This window comes from Aedes aegypti, chromosome 3 (assembly GCF_002204515.2).
Source record: "Aedes aegypti strain LVP_AGWG chromosome 3, AaegL5.0 Primary Assembly, whole genome shotgun sequence".
Taxonomy (NCBI): domain Eukaryota; kingdom Metazoa; phylum Arthropoda; class Insecta; order Diptera; family Culicidae; genus Aedes; species Aedes aegypti.
In genome coordinates, this window is record NC_035109.1 from 218,484,371 (window position 1) to 218,505,070 (window position 20,700).

The window sequence follows — 20,700 nt, forward strand, 5'->3', positions numbered from 1 at the left end:
TCTGAAACTCCGAGAGCATTACATATGCGATCCACAAGGGCCGTAAAAGTTAACAGTCCTCGCTTAGCCCGGGGGGTTTTCGAGGAAGAGCGAGGGACTTCAGTAGCTTTTTTCTTGCTATCTTGTCTAGAGCTTCTTTTCGAAGTGTATTTAGTCGGTGGAGGCGGGGGCGGCAGATCTTTGCTGCAACACGGAACGGAAGCATCAAAGACCTGTTTCTTCGGGATTTTTAAATTTGCCCCACCTCCTTTGGGATTAGGCAAACTTCTGAGGGAAGATTTCAATACCTTACGGCGCAGTCCCGGAGAAGATGGAGACTTTCTTTTACCGGGTGCGTGTACCTCCGAAGAATCTCCCCCATCGGTTTCGTCGTCGTTCGCTTCATCGGAAGACAACTCTTGAAAAGAGTTACCAACTGGGATGGCTGATGAAGACTCTTCTGCGGATTTTTTTAAAGATTTTACCATTTCCGCATATGTCTTCTTGGAGCGCTTCACAATGGAGCGACTCTCATTTCGAATGCGCCTTTTGTATGCCGGGCACTTCTGCAAGTCATGAAGATCCTCACGACAGTAGCTGCATTTTACAGCTTCCTGTGTGCAAGCATCTTCCAAGTGAGCTTGGTTGCATTTGCCACAACGGGGCTTGTTGTCGCAAAAGCTAGCACTATGACCAAGCTGTTTGCAGTTGGTACAATTAAATACCTTCGGCACGTATAGGCGCACTGGGTAAAAAACACTATCGATGCAAACAAATTTCGGGAGAACGGAACCAGGAAAAGTTACACGAAACGAGGCTGACGGCGAAAACACTTTCTTATTTCCTTCCATGGAAACTGATTGCAATTGTTTACAATCCAGTATAGCCACATCAGGAATGGACCGGTTCTCAAAAAATGCCTTTGCCAGTCTTAATGTCTTCACATGTCAGACTCGCGTCGATAATTTTCCCTTCCACCTCGACCTCTCTGGCGGGTATGTAGATAAAGTACTCCACAGTAAAAGCCTCATGCTGAGCAATCTCATTCGCTGCTTTGTAACTAGGTGCAGTTACACGCAGCTTGGATTGCTTCACTTGGTGAATAACGGTCCCAGGATATTTACGCGTCAGCTCTCTAGAGATCGAGAGCACATTCAAAATCTTATTTTTGCGCCGGAAATAGACAACCCAAGGCCCAGCCGAAGACGGTTGATAAAACCGCGTTCGAGCAACGAGATCTTTAGGAGGCGTATCGCCTCCATCCGATTCGTCCATGCGGAAAAGAATTCAACCGCAACCAAATAATAAAAAAATAATAATAAAAATAAAACAAAAAAAATAATAATAAAAAAAAACAAAAAAAAATGCAGAAAAAAAAATAACCTATCAGTGGACTATTTTGTACACACCTCCCCTAAATAGGCAAAATAAATTAACAAAAAAAAAAAAAAAAAAAAAAATCGAGAAAAAAACTTAACCAATCAGTGGGCTATTTTGTACCCAACTCCCCTATACGGCCGAAATTGCACCGGGAGAGAGACAGAGGAGAAACAACAAACAACCTTGAACTCAACACTGTTTGTTCGGAGATGCGAAAGCAATTCAATAGATGTGGAGTAGGTATACAAATTGATACTTATCCGTTCCCGTTCGATGACCGCTGCTGGTCTGCTACACTGATGTATGCGGGGAACCAATCACCGGGGGATGATGGTGATAATATTAATCAAATGGTGGCACGATACCAGTTGACCTTTGCCAATCTGGTTCGCTTCCTTCACGGTGCGCGGTCTATAGCACTACAGAAGTAAACTGCACTGGTAAAAACCCACTCGGGCGGTGGGAGAAAAAACCAAAAAAAAAAAAAAACTACCGACTGCCAAAGACTGAACTGTCTTGTTCAAGCGCACAGCAAGGAATGAGGCGTCCGATTTAAAAACGGTCTTCGGCAAAGTTGTAGCTGATGAATGTATCTCACAGTATCAACGTAGCTTCAATCCCCAAGAGCACATGGGAAAACACTATGACCGATTGAATGAATTGCTTGCTTTTCCCATAGTAATTCCCATATAAACTTTGAAGGGCTTGTGCAGTCTCAATTTTCATCCAAATGAGCTCAAATTTTGGGAGCACACTCAGAATTTGATCTAGAATCGAATGAGCGGTGTGGAACATAAACGAGTTTTTGAACCACTCTAATACCCACTTCATGTGATATGTCTGCCTCTGATTTTAGTTTTCTAACTGAACAATTGAATCTAATGATTGATGCAATGTTCAAAGCCACCACTATGACTGAAGCAATCCAAGTTGGTGTAAAATTTACTATTCAAATTGTTATTGGATTACGTTTTTCTAATGGATCCAATAAATAATAACATAAATATTTTAAATTGAAATGCTCGTTCTCTGAATGGTAAAAAGGACGAGCTGTTTAATTTAAATAAAACGTACATATAGCAGTTATTACTGTAACTTATTTAAAACCTGGATCCAAACTCAAAGGGGCTTTCCTTAGCCGAGTGGTTAGAGTCCGCGGCTACAAAGCAAAGCCATGCTGAAGGTGTCTGGGTGCGATTCCCGGTCGGTCCAGGATTTTTTCGTAATGGAAATTTCTTTGACTTCCCAGGGCATAGAGTATCATCGTACTTGCCACACGATATACGAATGCGAAAATGGTAACATTGGCAAAGAAAGCTATCAGTTTATTACTGTGGAAGTGCTCATAAGAACACTTAGATGAGAAGCCGGCTCTGTCCCAGTGGGGACGTTAATGCCAAGAAGAAGAAGAAGAATCCAAACTAAAAAAATATCCTAACTTTTTTGTTTATCGTAATGATCGACTTGATGGGGCATGTGGGGGAGTTGCAATCATCATTCATAGGCGTATAAAACATCAACTGTTTTCATCATTTGAAACTAAAGTTTTTGAAACTTTAGGTGTTTCTGTTGAAACACAGTCTGGTAAATATACTTTCATAGCTGCCTATTTGCCTTTTCAATGCTCTGGACAGCAAGTTAATTTGCTCCAAACTGACTTGCGTAAATTGACTCGCAATAAGTCAAAATTTTTTGTCATTGGTGACTTTAATGCCAAACATCGGTCTTGGAATAATTCTCAAAGTAATTCCAACGGCAGAATTTTATTTGATGGGTGCTCTTCAGGATATTTCTCAATTCAATACCCTGATAGCCCTACGTGTTTTTCCTCTTCTAGAAATCCATCTACGATTGATTCGGTCTTAACCAACTCTAGTCATCTTTGTAGCCAATTAGTTACTCATGCTGATTTTGATTCTGATCATGTTATACCATATCCCATGAAGCTATTCTCAATCCTATCAGCTCCACTTTAAATTATTTTCGAGCCGACTGGAATATATATGAAACATATTGTAGGATATTTAACTAGGCTGTAAACTAATTAGAGATTTATAAGTAAGCTATGAATAGCAGAATAGGGTCTTTCACCAATTTGTTAATTACAGGTCGGACTCGATTATCCGGAGTATCGATTTTTTTTCACTTCGGGTAAGGTACCGCGGGGCAAGTGGGTAAATGGGGTAAGTGAAAACAATTGATATATTTTACTGAATATGTGAATTAACGTTTTAAACTCATGCGTAAGCCTTTGAGGCCATTGAGAACAATACGATAGGTAAGAGATTTCTGAGATTTTTCAGCCATTATTGCATAATAGAGCGAAAAATTGTTAACCTGTCAACTGTTACTCCGTAACGGCGGCGTGCAATCTTATTTTAATATTTTCAGTGGAAAAAAGTTGCGAAAAATAATTTCCTGTACCACTTCTTAGTTGTCCTCTGTGACAGTTTCAAACTGCAATAAAAAAAAGTTTTAGAATTAATTTGACGTAGACCTAAAAATAACGAAATTTAAACACCGTCAATTTTCTTATCAGGTGGGGCAAGTGAAAAGTTTATCATTAGAGATTGAATTTGTGTTTTCTCTTTAAATAGCCATAAATAAACATGGTTTGGAATTATCATAGAAAAACATAACGTGCTGATAATTCAAGAAACACTTTACTCAAGCGGTAAAAGTCATTAGAAATCATGGAACTTCTCTAAAAGATGTTGCCAAACATTACAATATTAATATGTCTACTTCGGGCAGCCAATTGAAAGGAAGACGTTGACTGAAATGTTGCAATATTAGAGAACACACGGAAATCTCATGGAATGTCTATGTAAAGCTAGTTCAAAACATAAAAATGGGGTATAGGTCTATCCACATAAAAAAGATTCTAAATACGTTATTGAAGGATTCCGTTTGATTTCTCCCCAAGAGTTATCCGACTTTCTCAAAAACAAATAACGAACGGTGGAAATTCTACAGAGCAGAAATGCAATTGCTGTCCTATAATGTAAGAACTAACATTGGAAATGTTGCAGTTATAATGTTGTCGAATCATTTCAACTAACATAACTGAAGAGAAGAAAATTAAAGTGAAAAGAATAACATTTTCTTTGTTTACATGTTACTTATGTTATTGTTCATTGGGAAGTACAGGTCGGACTCGATTATCCAGAGACTCGATTATCCGGGGACTCGATTATCCGTGATTCGATTATCCGGAATTTTAGACTCGATTATCGGGAATTTGATTTTTGATGTTCTTGTTTTTCAATTTTTATGCATAAATCTGAGATATTTTGGTATTGCAATATACAATATGAATGGTTTTGCAGTTTTGAACCGATGTAAAAAAAAGGGGGGTTTGAAAAAGTGGTCTTTTGTGTATGCTGATCAAAAACAATATTTTTCTTATGAAGACCCCTACTGTTCCTAGAAATAATTTCTGGCTACGCCACCGCATCATTTAAATAAAACAATAAAAAAGATAATATTTAAGCTCTTTTATCGAAGATTTAATTTTTTTCTTAGTGATTCGATTATCCGGAAGATTCGATTATCCGGAGTGAAAAAAAAATCGATACTCCGGATAATCGAGTCCGACCTGTATTAACAAATGTTAATGCTAATAGAAATCGTGAATATAACTGTTTGTTTTTGAATTTATTGTTCAAAACGGTAAACTTTTCACTTGTCCCACTTTTGGGGCAAGTGAAAAGTAAGGAGACATTTTTCAAAAACATTTTCTGTATTTTTTTCTTCAATTTTTCATAAAAATCAATTTCAGCATGCTGCTTATATTTGGTGGGAGCTAAAAAATATACACGACCTCATTTGTTTTAATTTAAAGTCTCTAGAATTTGAAGAATCTCAACTATGCGAATTCTATTACCCACTTGCCTCCGGATATCGAATCACTAAGCAAAAAATTGTTATCTTTGATAAAACAACTTCAATATATTTTTTTTTTTCGTTATTTTGTTGATATGATGCGGTGGCGTAGTCAGAAATTTTTTTATGAACAGTAGAGTGCATACACAAAAAAACACTTTTTCAAATCCCTTTTTTCTTAAATACGTTCTAAACTGCAAAACCATTCATATTGTACATTGCAATACCAAATTATCTCAGATTTATGCATAAAAATTGAAAAACAAGAACATCATAAACCAAATTCCGGATAATCGAGTCTAAAATTCCGGATAATCGAATCCCGGATAATCGAGTCCGACCTGTATGATGAAATTGTTTGTTTTCACTCTTGAAGAGCGATGTTGTAGAAAAAACTACAGGTGGATTGCAATAACACTTTGATTTATAGTTTAGATGTTTTAATACTTAAGCCTGCACTGGCAGATAATGTCAAATTCTGCAAAAGAAAAATTCTTCTGTGGTAATGGTTTTTATTTTGGTATTTTCTTTATTTCTAGATCCCCGCCACTACAACACGAATTCTATTAAATCATTTCAAATGGGACAAGGAAAAACTAATGGAACGATTCTACGATGGAGATCAGGAAAAACTCTTCAAAGATGCCCACGTTATCAACCCATTTCGGAAACCCAGCACAATAAATAAGCCAAAGGTAGGATATGAGGTTCACATTACCATTTATAGTGTTTGGCCTGATTCCAAACGTTTTTTTTTTTCTAGATCAAAAAATCTGGAACGGAAGATTGCGAGATTTGCTATTCATCATTTCCTCCCAGTGTAAGTGCAACTGTAATCCACTTGTAGGTATCAAACCGTCCCATTTTATGTCACACTTCTCGCTGATTGCTGTCTGTGTCTATTTCTGGCGCAAAGTGTTTTTGTTTTGCATACACAATTTTATCATCATCATTGCCCTTCGATCAGATGGGGAGAAGCGTGCGATCGAGGTTAAAATAGAGCACAATTTCTTCACTTTCATTCGACTCTCAAAATAATACCATTACAATTGCACAACTATCTAGGGTAGCTGGTGCTGTTGCTCAAACTGTTTTGTTTTTTCTATGAGTTGAAGAGGATTTTTTTTTCGTTTGCTGGGCCCATGTTTTGCATAGTCAACGTAAACACCAAACAGTAACAGTGAAAATGCATTTTTGTTTTCGTTGGATGTGTTATGAATGTTATAGGTAGTCAAATATTCTTAACATCAAAGCTCAAAATTCAAGACCAACAATTGAAAAGGCCTCAAGTCCAAAATGTAAACAAATAGGTTTTCTGCTGATTTCAGTGTATAAGAGCCTATTCTTACTAAAACATACAATAGTCATTTAAAAATATGCATAAAAGTTGAAAAAATAACATTTTTCTAAAAGGCCCCATCTCATTTTCCGCCAACCAGAATATTCATCGCAAATGCGGCTTTTTCTCAAAAAGGCCTCATTTCTATATCTGACGGAAACCGAGTTGAGGCCTGTTAAACAAACATCAAAATTGCAATGTGGATTGCGAAAAACGTTCCAAACTCACTAAGTAGATGCAGGTTATACTACGGAGCGACTGCTCCTTGTATTATTTTATACAATGGTTGTCTAAACGGCGAACATTATCGGGTTCCTGTAGACCAGTGGCGATTCCCTAACCTCAAATCTACCTGTTCCACGAATAGAAATTCTTGAATTTCAGCAACAAATTTGCATGTAATGAGTAGAGATTAGTTAGAAAAGAAGTTTTCAAAAATTAACTTTTTGATGTATAATCTAAATTTGTCGAAATAGTCGTTTTTAGAGTCGTAGAACAGGTAGAAAGTGAGGTTACGAGTCGCCACTGCTGTAGACTGATGTATTTTGTATCATACTACCTAATAATTCCTGTGTCAGCCTGTCTGTACTTCACAGACAATCAACAAAAACGCGATTTGGTTGAATTGCATGAAAAATAACGTTCAATTGCAATATTATTTCAATTGAACCAATATTTCCATACATTTTCTCGACGACAAACTCGCGTAGCAGATACATAATGTTCATGGATGACGAAGGGTTCAATCAATCACATATTTAATCGACCGCACGAATCTCCTCTTGCTGTAGGGATCTCCATGTACTTTACTTCACCACTTAACACTCTTCTACACTTCAAATTTCTTATTTCATCAACAATTTTAAATGATTTTCAAAAGGCCACATCAGAAGATGATGAAAAAACAAGCCACAACTAGAAGGCCTCAACACATTTTAGAGTAAACAAAGGCGTCAACTCACATGCCTCATCAGCGTCGGCCGGCGTCTATGGCCACAAATGAAAAGGGCTGCACAGCTTTTGGAGAAATAAAAGCCTCATTTCCTTTGACTCGTTTTTTTAGCAGGATTTTTTGCTAAAATGATAGTAATGAATATTCATAGCTATAAATCAGATTATCTATCGACTTTCTGGACGATAAAATAACATACAATGCTTAAATTCATAATTGAAATTTGATTTATTGTTTGACAAAACAAGATTGCATTTTTCTCATTGTTTACTTTTTGGAGATGAGGCCTTTTGAATTGTTAGTCTTGAATTGGACTGAGAGATTTTTTGATTCGTAAAAACTAGTGTATACGTATTATGCATGGACGATATTTGACTTGAAAAATAGTCGAAAATTAGATAGAATCTTCGTGATTTTTAATTAATGCTTTCTTCCTTGGAAAGTACTGATTTTCGCAAATGTATTTTTCGATCAGCGCATTGTGTCCAAAATTTAAGGAATTTCGAAAATTTTCAGATAGGTATTTGTCTATTTTGCAACCTGTATATAATAGACAAATAATAAGCTTTACGCTGCTCTGAATTACAGCATTTTATTGTAACATAAAAATATTCTAATGTATTACACGAACAATAGAGAGGACAGTATATAGCTTGTTACGGAAATTTTCCACAATAAAAAATGGCTCGTATTGCTGCGTGTTTCATCATACTAAGTTCTCAAAGTTTTAAAAATAACAATATTCATACCTTTGCATTTGCAATCGTTTGGAATTTGAATTCTCAATTCGAAAAGATCCTCGACAACATAGAGATTCCAACCCACTGAAATAGACACATTCTTGCTATATAACTGTGCGTTAAGTGGACTGGCCTGGTGGAATGGTTAGAAGTCATGCCTCTCACTCTGCCTGCGATCGAATAACATTCCCTAGATAGACATAGCCCACATAGCCGTAGCGGTAAACGCGCAGCTATTCAGCATGACCATGCTGAGGGTCGTGGGTTCGAATCCCGCTGGTCGAGGATCTTTTCGTAAAGGAAATTTTCTCGATTCCCAGGGCATAGAGTATCTTCGTACCTGCCACACGATTATACACATGCACAAATGGTCAATCGGCAAAGAAAGCTCTCAGTTAATAACTGTGGAAGTGCTCATAAAAGAACACTAATCTGAGAAGCAGGCTTTGTCCCAGTTGGGACGTAACACCAGATAGTAGTAGTAGACATATATGACCTAAAAATTATAGTGATGACTTGCTTCGGAAGTACAGCCGTTAGACCCGAGATGAATTAGCATAGTGCGTTACCGCAACGGCTAACTGCACCCCGAATTTTTTAGGCCCTATCCTACATAATTGCGTTTTCAATGCCTTGCTTGTATAGTAACATAAGACTTTTATGACTAGGGTGGCAGTAGTTGTAAGGCAAACATGTGCCAAATGCAAACTCAAGGTCAATCAACTGCAGACAGCTTGGTGCATCTATAGCTATAGCTGTTATAACATTGTAATTGGCACCTTTAGTTGTCGGGCGCGTGTATTAGACTGATACACTCATCAAATCGTTGTGAAGGTGAAGATAGATCTAAGGCACATCTAAAGTTTTCCAAAGCACAAATCTGGAGAACCAGAATCCATCAAATTTTCAACGTAGAACGTCTCTAGAGTTGGGCTCTTAAAAAATCTACATATACTCCGTTTCATCTTCACGATCACACTTACGTGCCCGACGAATCGTTTGGCTTGATTTCAATAGCAAAAAGAATTTTGTTACTGATCTTGAAAATTTGACGGAGTTACGTTGAGGGAAGGCTGAGTAACACAGTTTTGAAATTGGAAATGTTGACTCCCCTAATGTATATCCCTATACACTCCCGTGCAAATGTTTGGGTTCACTCCCTTAAAAACATAGTTTTGGTGATTCCATACTTTTGCACGATACATACATCATACTAGGGATGAACCCAAACTTTTGCACGATAACTTGAATGACTGTTTGAATGATTTATTTTGTTTAGTTTTTAGATTTTTCCGTCAGAATTTTGTGCGCTCTTCAAAGAATATAAGATCCAATGCTGAGGAAATTAGCCATGTTTTTAAGTGTGTTTTTTGAAAAAATAACGTTATAAACGGAAACGGCAACAGCAGACCCGCGTCCTTCGGAAGAAAAAAAACACCGCCAGGAGGAGACGGAGTGCGAGAAGATGGAACAGCTGTGCCGGTCTCAAGAAACACGTAAGTTCTATCAGAGGCTCTACGCATCCCGCAATGGCTATGTGCCGCGAGCCGAGATGTGCCGGGATAAGGATGTGAGCATTTTCACGAACGAGCGTGATGTGATCGCAAGGTGGAAGCAGCACATCGGCGAACACCTGAATAACGCTGAGAGCACAGGTAATGAAGGATGGGACAACGGAGGAAATGCCTTCGTCAGTACTGTGGGCGATGGAAACCAAAGGGCGGGACAGCGTTGCACAGAGCAACTCTTTGGACATTGAGCAAGCTTGATGGACAAGGTGATAGACTCTCGTGCCTGTTGTTAAATATTGTGCTAGAAGGTGTTATGCGGAGAACCGGACTTAACAGCCAGGGTACGATTTTTCGAGATCCAGTCAATTTGTTTGCTTCGCGGATGATATGGGCATTGTCGGCCGAACATTTAAAAAGGTGGCAGACCTGTACACCCGCCTGAAACACGAGGCAGCAAAAGTTGGACTGGTCGTGAATGCAACCAAGATAAAGTACATGCTAGCCGGTGGGGCCGAGCGCGACAGGGCTCGCCTAGGCAGCAGTGTTACGATAGACGGGGATACGTTCGAGGTGGTTGACGAGTTCGTCTACCTTAGATTCTTGCTGACGGCTGACAATAATGTTAGCCGTGAAATAAGGAGACGCATCATCAGTGTAATTCATACCTACTATGGGCTCCACAAGAAGCTGCGGTCAAAAGAGATTCACACCCGCACCAAATGTATCATGTACAAAACGCTCATAAGGCCGGTAGTCCATACGGCATAAAACGTGGACAAGGCTCGAGGAGGACCTGCAAGCACTCGGAGTCATCGAACGTCGGGTGCTTAGGACGATATTTGGCGGTGTGCAGGAAAACGGTGTGTGGCGGCGAAGGATGAACCACGAGCTCGCCTAACTCTACGGCGAACTCAGTATCCAGAAGGTAGCCAAAGCTGGAAGGATATGATGGGCAGGGCATGTTGCAAGAATACCGGAGAGCAACCCTGCAAAGATGGTGTTTGCTTCGGATCCGGTTGGTACAAGAAGGCGTGGAGCGCAGCCAGCTAAATGGGCGGATCAAATGCGTATTGATTTGTCGAGCGTGGGGCAGAACCGAGGATGGAGAGATGCGGCCACGAACCGAGTATTGCGGCGTGAAATTGTTGATTTAGTGTTATCTGTTTAGATGTTACCTAAATAAATGAACGAATGTCTTAGCAAAGGAAGACGCCACCCATATTTGGGGGTGCTAAATTTGTGAGATAAAAACGTTTTGATCAACTTCCAATAGTCGATTGCTCATTAGACAACCAATCTATACGCGTGCTGTTTTCGCTGTTCTAAGCAAGTTTTCATCGCATGTACAAAAAAGCTATGAGTCAATGTGTGCTCCTATATTCGAACCAACTGATTGAAAACGAACGATAATGTCACATACAACGAATAGAATACTAACCGAACTCCATTGTGAAGAGGATGATGCGCCCGAGTGGGGAATCTGTGAACTGCTGGCGTGTGAAGTGCTGTGCACACCTCCGGCACCAACCGTGGCGTTGTTATTTGTGCTGCTACCGGCGGCTACTGATGGTGCTGCTGATGTTGAAGTAATACTAGAGTTGTTGTTTTGGTTGTCTCCTGCTTCGCTACCCCAGGTGCCTTGCTGATCCGATGGAATGGAGATTTCGGCTTTCAGAGACGGAAGGTTTGCTGGCGGTCGACGAGCCGAGGGAACCTTTCCCAAACTTTGCATTCCATGTTTACGAGGAGCTGCACTTTTCTGAGTTGATGGTTCAAGAGATTCTCCCTAGAATGCAGAGCACGAAAAGGTATTCGAAATTTAGGTCTTCATATCGCAGAGCGATGAAACATGATTCTTACCCGACTTGTGCTGTAGAGTTTGTTGATATCTAACGCTGCGAATTTGGGCTTTGCATTTCGCTCCCCCCTAGTTCCCCCCAATGCATTCATGCTGCCAGAGAATCTTCATCAGCGAAAAAGTGTGGAAGCCTGTCGCGCACCTCAACCAGTCTTGATTTGTTGCGCCCAGTGTCGGCTTATGTTTCCTGGATATCTAGTGGCTGACTTTGCTTTGCTTGCCTGGCAGTAAGACGGCTTCGATACCTGAGTTGCGGTTGGCAATTTCAGGTCAACGTGTTTCCGCGATTTGGACGACAGAGACAAATTATCTGGAAGTAAAAAAAAAAAATGCAAATTTAATACATAACTCTCACACACACATTGGTTATCCATCAATTTTGATAATATTGACAAGGGTCGATGTTCCCTTATTAGACAGTCCCCTATAGTCGCACTAGTGGTTTTATACAGCCGTTTTTCTATAAATCGTTTCAAAATATTTTTTGACATGAAGGTTAGGAGCTATTTATTTAAGTACCATTGATACACAGCTTGATTTTGTTCAAAAAATGAACGAAATAATTAGCTTTACTTAAAATTTGAGCTCCTTTGCGCGGGATTATCACAGAGGGCCGAATCACAAAAGGCCGAATACCTTATAGCCTACCACAAAAGGCCGAATGCACAGAAGGCCGAATCACAAAAGGCCGAATCACAGAAGGCCGAATCACAGAAGGCCGAATCACAGAAGGCCGAATCACAAAAGGCCGAATCACAAAAGGCCGAATCACAAAAGGCCGAATCACAAAAGCCGAAAATACCAACGAAGTAAGAATGCGCCAGAGACATTGGACGTGTAATCTCAAAGATATGCACAAAACACTTTGAAATGTTTTTTAGGGGCTGAACCCAAACTTTTGCACGGGAGTGTATAAGTAAAAATACATTTTATAGCTGACGAATTATAACTTTCGACAGATATCGAAATCTTGGGATTTAAATAAGGCTCCAGTAGATCGTACAGGACATCCTCCATAGATTACTTCATGAATTCCTCCCGAAATATCTCCTGAGACTCTTCCAGAGATTTATCCAGGAATTCTTTCAAAAATTCCCCCGGGATTTTACCATCTCTACCGTAATCCTTACAGCGATTTCTCCAGGGATTGCACTACCGGGTTTGCCCGAAATTCCTCCAGGAATAACTTCTGTTCGCTATTAAATTTTCTAGAATGTTTCCGATAAGGCTCCAGAAATACCTTCAGCTATTCATTCAAGAATTTTTGCAGGGATGTTTCTAAAGTGAATTAACCAGGAATTTCTGCCGGGATACTTCCAGCGACTCCATCATAGATTTCTCCAGTAAAATGTTTATTGAGTTTTCTCTCCAGAAATTTGTCCAAGCATTCGTCAGGGATTTTTTCCAGGAAATATTGGAGAGATTTTCAATTTCTTCATGAATTACTTCAGATATTTCTCCAATTATTTCTGAAAAATTTCCTTGGGTAGTCCTCTTGAGATTCATCTAAGCATTATTCTAAGAACGATCTAAGGTTTACTCCAAGACTTCTGCCGGAGTTTCTATAAGAAATTCGTCTATGAATTCTACAAAAAATAACTTCATGTAATCCTATAGGGGTTTTTGAGAGTTTTGTCAGAAATTCAGAAATTTTCCAGGAACCTTCTTCGTCTTCTTTCTGGCGTTACGTCCCAACTGGGACAAAGCCTGCTGTTCAGATTAGTGTTCTTATGAGCACTTCCACAGTTATTAACTGAGAGCTTTCTTTGTCGATTGACCCTTTTTTGCATGTGTATATCGTGTGGCAAGTACGAAGATACTCTATGCCCTGGGAATCGAGAAAATTTTCTTTACGAAGAGATCCTCGACCAGCGGGATTCGAACCCACGACCCTCAGCATGGTCATGCTGAATAGCTGCGCGTTTACCGCTACGGCTATCTGGGCCCCTACGCAGAAATACCTCCTGGAAAATCGCTACATAAATTATTCTAAAGTTTTTTTCAGGATATCTTCCAGGATTCTCCAGAAATTCTTGCGGAAATTTCCCGAGATTTTACCAAAAATCCTCCAAGATAATCTGTACCGTAATCCTTACCGTGATTTCTTCAGGGATTCCACTAACAGGTTTGCCAGAAATTCCTCCAAGAAGAACTTTTGTTCGCTACCCAATTTTCTAGAATGTTCCCGATAGGGCTCCAGAAATACCTTCAGCAATTCGTTCAGGATTTTTTCAGGAGTTCCTCCAAGGATTATTCCAGGATTTTTTGCAAGGATGTTTCCATAGCGAATTCACTAGGAGTTGCTGCCGGAATGCCTCCAGTGACTCCACCATAGATTCCTCCAGTAAAATGTTTATGGAGTTGTCTCTAGAAATTTGTCCGAGGATTCGTCAGGAATTAATGGAAAGATTTTCAACTAAGGATTACTTCAGATATTTCTCCAGTGATTTCTGAAGAATTTCCTAGAGTAGCCCTCTCGAGATTCCTCTAAGAATTATTCCTGAGACTTCTTCCAGGAATTCTTCCGGAGTTTTACCAGAAATTCGTCTACAAGAAATAACTTCATGAAATCCTATAAGGATTTCTCAAGAGTTTTTCTAGGAATGCCTCCAGGAAAATCGCTACATGAATTGTTCTAAGGATTTTTCCAGGAAATGCTCCAGGAATTCCCCTTGAAATTTCTCCATTTAAATCTGGGCATTTAAAAAAAAACCTCCTGGGATTCCTCCAAGAATTCCTCTAGAAATTCCTACCGAGTTCCATTCTTCAATTCTTATAGGGATTCCATCAAATAGAATAAGAATTCATCCAGAGTTTCCCTCGCGATTTTTTTAGAGATTCCTCTAGGAATTCCTTTCCTGAAGAAGTTTTTTTCTTAAATCCCTGGATATGTTCCTGGAGAGATTCCTGGAGCAATCTCTAGAAAAAACTCTAGAAATAAATCTAAAATAATGCCTAGGGGAATCCTCAATTAAATTCCTGGATGAATCCCTGGAGAAATTCTTGTAGAAGCCTATGGAGGGATTCCCGAGGAAATCTCTGCAGGATTTTTTGAAGAAATCGCTATAACATCAAATATGCTTTTCGGCTACGTTTTTTTATAATAAAAACTTTGTAGACGAAAAGCATATTTCATTAAAATACACAGTCGATCCTCTACCAGCTCATCCCTGGAACGATTGCTAGAGGAAACCATGTAGAGATTTTCTGGAGCAATCCATAGAGATATTTCTGAAAAAAAAGCTGAAGAAATCTTTGCAGTAATTCCTGTAAAGATTTTCCTAGAGAAATCCCTGTAGGAGTCTCTGGAGAAACTCCTGTAGGATTATCTAAGTTAATAACTGAAGGGCTCCTGGAGGCATCCCTGGAATAATTCATGGATAATGCTTGAAAGTGTCCCAGGAAAAATCACTGTAGAGATTTCACTGCTGGAATCCATAGAGGTTTTTTTCCTTTTAAAAGTTCCTTGGGAAATTCCTCAAAGAATTTCTGGAAATATCTATAGAGTAAGGTATTTTTAGAAGAAAAAAAAATCTACACTTCAGTCGTCACGCTGTTGTACTTTGTACCGAAAAGTCATCAGTCGCCGTGCAGCCTCCATTCCATTCAACGTGCACATATGCAGATTGCAACGTTATTATTATAAAGTCGAGTCTAGTACACGACACTGAAGACGGCCTTACAGTTGAGGTCGAAATACGCGTATCTGTCAAAGGATACAAACTCTAGTGGAATTAAATGGTACTAGTACTAAATTCGGTTTTTTTCATCTACTTAGTTATTATTCTATTCTTACAGAAAAATTTCACACAATTACAACATTTTTTCATTGTAGAACCTTTTAATAAGATGGATTTCATTGTTTCAGCCTAAATATTTTATGGGAATTTAATTTTTATTCATGTTTTGATTCAAACATACACCGAATGAATCTCTTCTATTATGTATGGTTTCTGTTACCGTAAAAATCATGAAATTGTTGAGCAATGTGATATTTATTGTTAGGTCATGGTTTATTTACATTGCATCATAGTAAGTAGTTAACCCTCTAATACCCAACCCCGTCTTTAGACGGGGTACACTTAGGAATTTTGTGTATTTTTTCGTAGCTCGGAAATTAAAATGATTTTATTTTTGGCTTAAACCTTGACTCATAACACGCATATAAGAAAAGCTTTTTATGATTTTTGAAACTTATTTGTATTATTGAAAATTGTTTGAAAAATTGTATTCTTATATCACCTACAAATGCCTGGGATTCATTTAACGTGTATAATAAAAAAGCGTAACTTTTATATTTTTCTACGATCAACCTATCACAGAAGAAGAGCCTGATGGTATTGAAATAATTTCAAATCTGTTTTTCCGTTAGTTAGTTCCAGAAAAAATTTAAAAAATAATATTTTAAAAAGTATAGTAAAAACTCAAATTTTTATTATTGTCAAAAATCAGTAACCAGAAGAGGCTTCAAGAAAAAAATTAAAAGGATAGGGATGTTCAAAAATAAAAATAATAAAAATCAAAAATCAAAATTCATAAATTTGCGAAGAAAAATAATTCATTGCCCAACCCGTGTTTAGAATGATTTTAGATAAGGAAAAATAATATTTAGATCGAAAACAAAAATTTGGGTATTAGAGGGTTAAGATAATATGAAAGGGTTTGGACAATACTGTAGAACACTAAAGCGGTTTTAGTTTAAATATGATTACTGACATTTTTCAACTTTTCACAGCTTTTACCGTAAATTAACGTTTGAAATCCTTCAAAAATGAATCGCATACTAGGTACTAGTATTTCAGATTTCATTGAAATTTTCTGTTCAACTGCCGTGAACCCAGTGTTTGGATTTTGATCCGAATTAGCCGATCGAACCATATTCGGAGAGTGTTACAGTTCGTGAACCATAACAGTTCGTGACACATCGCATTCGAAGAGCCCTATGAATGTAAACATTCACTCTCCCGTTTGGAACGTGGCACGAGAGCGTTCAAGAGCAGCAACTCTCACGGACTGCAACAGTATTCGGGTGATTTATGTATTGCATAACATTGGTAATAACTTCCATATTTCTGGTGATGCAGTATTTAACAACCTAATTAAAATCTATTGGACCATTGAACACCCTTTTGGTTGCAAACATAGCACAGAAAATAAATAAACATTCGCCTCTGTTTCTTGATCAGCATGAGAGTGCGTCAGCGAATGTTACAAGTGTTGACACACAGTGATCGGCTCGTTATCTTCCACGAACGATAAATGTCATGTGTGTTGTATCAGGGTGTCTATTCATTAACAGGAATGAAATACCCTGATATTTCCAGGTTTTTCCAGAGTTAATAAATAATTCCAGGTTTAAGAAATTCTCCAACACATAAATGATTGACGAATAGTTAATTTTAGATGACTAAATTTTTTTATCAGAGATAGGTATCTTTGAAAAAAATATCTAACAATAAATTCCAAAGTATTTTTCCCGTCAAAGAAAAAAAAAACTATCTGTTTTGTTCTAAACGTGTACACAACATAGGAAAAAATCAAAAATATTGATGATTTTTATACAACTTCCACGAAAAATAAAAATGTTTATCGAATGATCTGGAAGTTCCTTCCATCATAAAGTTAGATATAAAAAAACAGTCTGTTCAATCTTAAGGAAAAAATAACCATTCCCTCAAAATGACATTCAGGGTCAGGCGGGGCAAGATGAGCATCCTAAAGATAAGTGCGATTTAAGCCTACTTAGGGTGCAGGTGCCATTAGTGGACAACCTAAGCTATAAAAAATCATAACAAAATAACGAAAAGCCTTAACAAAGATCTTTTGGCGTCAACAGAAAGATTTCCACCTCTACTATATGGGAAAAATATAAAAAGAGTGATAAAACTAATATTTTAACATAAAATCGCTTGAGCCACTATTGGTACACGTGTTCCGGTAGTTGCGCTAGTGCTCCAGTAGTAGACGTTCGGGAATGATACAAGGAATTTTAAACAAAACGATAAATTTTTACATAGGTTTAACATTTTTCCCTCGGAACAGCAATTATTATCTATCGAATGAAGCAGAAAGATCATCTCTAGGGCTTTTCTTCATTTTTATACATCCATTTTAAAAACTGCTTCCATCCGTTGATCCACTACTGGAACACGACGGCTACTACTGGTGCAAGAGAGCAAATTTTTTGCATAAACTTAATTATTTATATGACTTTTTGATAAAATAAAAAGCTGCAATTTGGTAAATCGACTAAACTAGAGACGATCTATCCATCAAAAAATACCACATGTCGTTTTTATCGAAAAATGTTCGTTTTATTCCATAGTCCAATCTACTGGTACATTACAACCATTGGTACCGGCACCCTATAGTTCTTATTTTGGTAATATTGGTAACCATCCTTATCATTTACATTATCACTTCGACCCCCAATCACTAAAAGTTTTAAAAACTGATATAGTTTTCCAAATAACACGTTCAAAAATAGCTTTTTATCATCGGTCAAAAATACTGCGAGGCAAGATGAGCACCCCCATAAAAAGATGCAATTTACTAAAGAAAACTATTATTTTTCAATGCTTGTGATATCCGAAAATAGGGTAACCAATATATTCCGGTCCCCTATATATTTTGGACCCCTTGAGCCATTTTCCTTCTAATTTCCCAGTTTATAGCGAAAGATCAACTCAATGTGCATGCCATTTGGAAATATAGGACTATTCCGCACTTGCATCAACCGTTGTACATAGAAAATGTGTTTATTTTATCTGAAATTATTTTAATTTTATCGGTTCATCCAAACAACCGTTACAACACGTTACGCACATTGAGTTTCCATTGCCAATCGATTGATTTGACTATGGGAAAGTATATTATACAACCAGTGTCGTGGACTTTGTCGCCAAACGATAAAAAATGCCGAGGGTCGAAAATATATACTTTGAGGATCCACAATGTATTAGTGTGTCCAAAATAATGAAAAACAGAGCTTCACAATTCAATTATTTCGACGTTTTTTTGGATCCTACATGACCATATGGGCATTTTTTATCTCAGATAGGAAGCTTTTCTGTACATTTTGGCATGTTCTTTGCAATTATTCAATATGGGCAAACAAATAAAATAACTTCCTTAGGGGGTCCAAAATACTACCACAGTCTGTGATACTACCGTTACCCTATTATCTTATATATTTCTGATAATATTTATCTTCAGCTAGCTTAGTTTTTTAAAACTTTTATAAAAAATAAATAACTTTTCATAGATTTTACTAAAAAAACGATTACATTTGTTGTTTGTTTATATATTTTTTAAAAAATAGTTTTGTGCAAAGCGGATACCGTAAGTCAAGCTCACAGCTGATTTCTGGTTCTATATTTCACACTTGTACTTAATTTTGAACGAGCACCATCTTGCCGCAAGGGTGCAAACTTATTAATATAATCTAAACAATTGAAATATTTTTTAAAATTTGATAAGAGTTTGCTCCTGATTATCTACAGAAGATTATTCTGTAACTATACGGCTAAAAACGTATGAATGAATTTATTTACGCAACAAAAACTATCACTTTTAAATGATCAAATGTTACTACTATGTATTTTGACAATATTTACGTTGTGTTGTTGATCTTTTAGCTGAAAGTTAGGGCCGTCATATCAATTTGATGATATTCTTCCTGAACCTCAAATAATTTATGGAAAAACTTCGGTAGGAACAACACAAACAAGGGGTACTCATCTTGCCCCACCTTCCTCTATCCAAAATATTCCTCAGAGAGCATTTGATATTTTTCCTAGATGATATTCTTGGGGAAATCAGTGCTGTTAGCAACTGATCGTCTTGAAAAAAAAATAAGAGACCTCTTGCTTGAAAAAAAAACAACTATGAACCAAAACGAATTCTCGCATGAATGACGAATACAAAAAGACATCACGACATGTGGGTTCGATTCCTAAATTGAACTGACATTTTTATAAAATTATTTCTAAAACATATTTTTTTTAATTCCTTGTGACATTACAAGTACAGGTCGGACTCGATTATCCAGAGACTCGATTATCCGGGACTCGATTATCCGGAATTTGTTTTTTGATGTTCTTGTTTTTCAAATTTTTATGCATAAATATGAGATAATATGGTATAGCAATATATAATATTAGTGGTTTTGCAGTTTAGAACGTATTTAAGAAAGGGGGTTTGAAAAAGTGTTTTTTTTTTTTTTGTGTAAGCTGGTCAACAATTATTCTTTTTCTTGTGAAGACCCCTACTGATCCTAGAAAAAATTTCTGGCTACGCCACCGCATCATACAAATAAAATAACGAAAAAAAGATAATGTTTAAGTTCTTTTGTCAAAGATTTCAATTTTTTCTTAGTGATTCGATTATTCGGAGGACTCGATTATCCGGAGTGAAAAAAAAAATCGATACTCCGGATAATCGAGTCCGACCTGTATTGCTGCTCGTTTTACTGTAGTTTTCATGCAAATATTACTCCAAAAATCGCTTCAGAAGATTATTTTGAGATTTTCGCGAACTTTCTAAGTAATACTTCCTAGAAATTCGTTTTGAATACCTTCAAAAATACAATCTGGAATTTTCAAAAAGAAATTACTTCGGAGACCATCAAGAATCTCTCCAAAGATCGTTTCAGACATTTTTCAATGAAGTTTCAATTTATCTAAAAAATGTTCCATTGATATCTCTAGGACTTCCATCAACATTCCCGTTCAGAACACCTCCAGGAATTCGAAAATTTCGTCAGGAATTCCATTAACATTTATTTATTTATTTTTGAATACTCAAGGAATTCGGTAAAATTTTTTCTAGCTATAAATACACGGATGTCTCTAGGGAAATGTCAAGGATCGTAATCATATCGTAATAGTCATTTTAAATTAACTATTCGTCAATCAAATATATGTTGGAGAATTTCTTAAACCTGGAATTATTTTTTAACCCTGGAAAAACCTGGAAATATCAGGGAATTTCATTCCTGTAAATGAATAGACACCCTGATACAACACGCATAACATTTATCGTTCGTTCCAGATCGT

At 37.5% G+C, this 20,700-nt stretch overlaps 2 protein-coding genes across 2 annotated transcripts in view; one reads left to right on the top strand and one right to left on the bottom strand.

Moving 5' to 3' along the window:
* Window positions 1-20,700, top strand: part of LOC5577132 (potential E3 ubiquitin-protein ligase ariadne-1) — a 51,315-nt gene that overhangs the window by 15,425 nt on the left and 15,190 nt on the right. Inside the window, exons 2-3 of the mRNA XM_021853611.1 lie at window positions 5,784-5,939; window positions 6,008-6,064. Coding sequence (XP_021709303.1) covers window positions 5,784-5,939; window positions 6,008-6,064 — 213 coding nt within the window. The remainder of the gene's footprint in view (window positions 1-5,783; window positions 5,940-6,007; window positions 6,065-20,700) is intronic.
* LOC110679296 (protein PRRC2B-like) lies at window positions 11,126-11,975 on the bottom strand. Its single transcript, XM_021853612.1, has 2 exons — window positions 11,647-11,975; window positions 11,126-11,572 (listed from the first exon to the last, which is right to left on the bottom strand). Exons 1-2 carry the CDS (start codon window positions 11,734-11,736, stop codon window positions 11,141-11,143), a joined length of 522 nt encoding a protein of 173 aa, XP_021709304.1. The 5' UTR covers window positions 11,737-11,975; the 3' UTR covers window positions 11,126-11,140.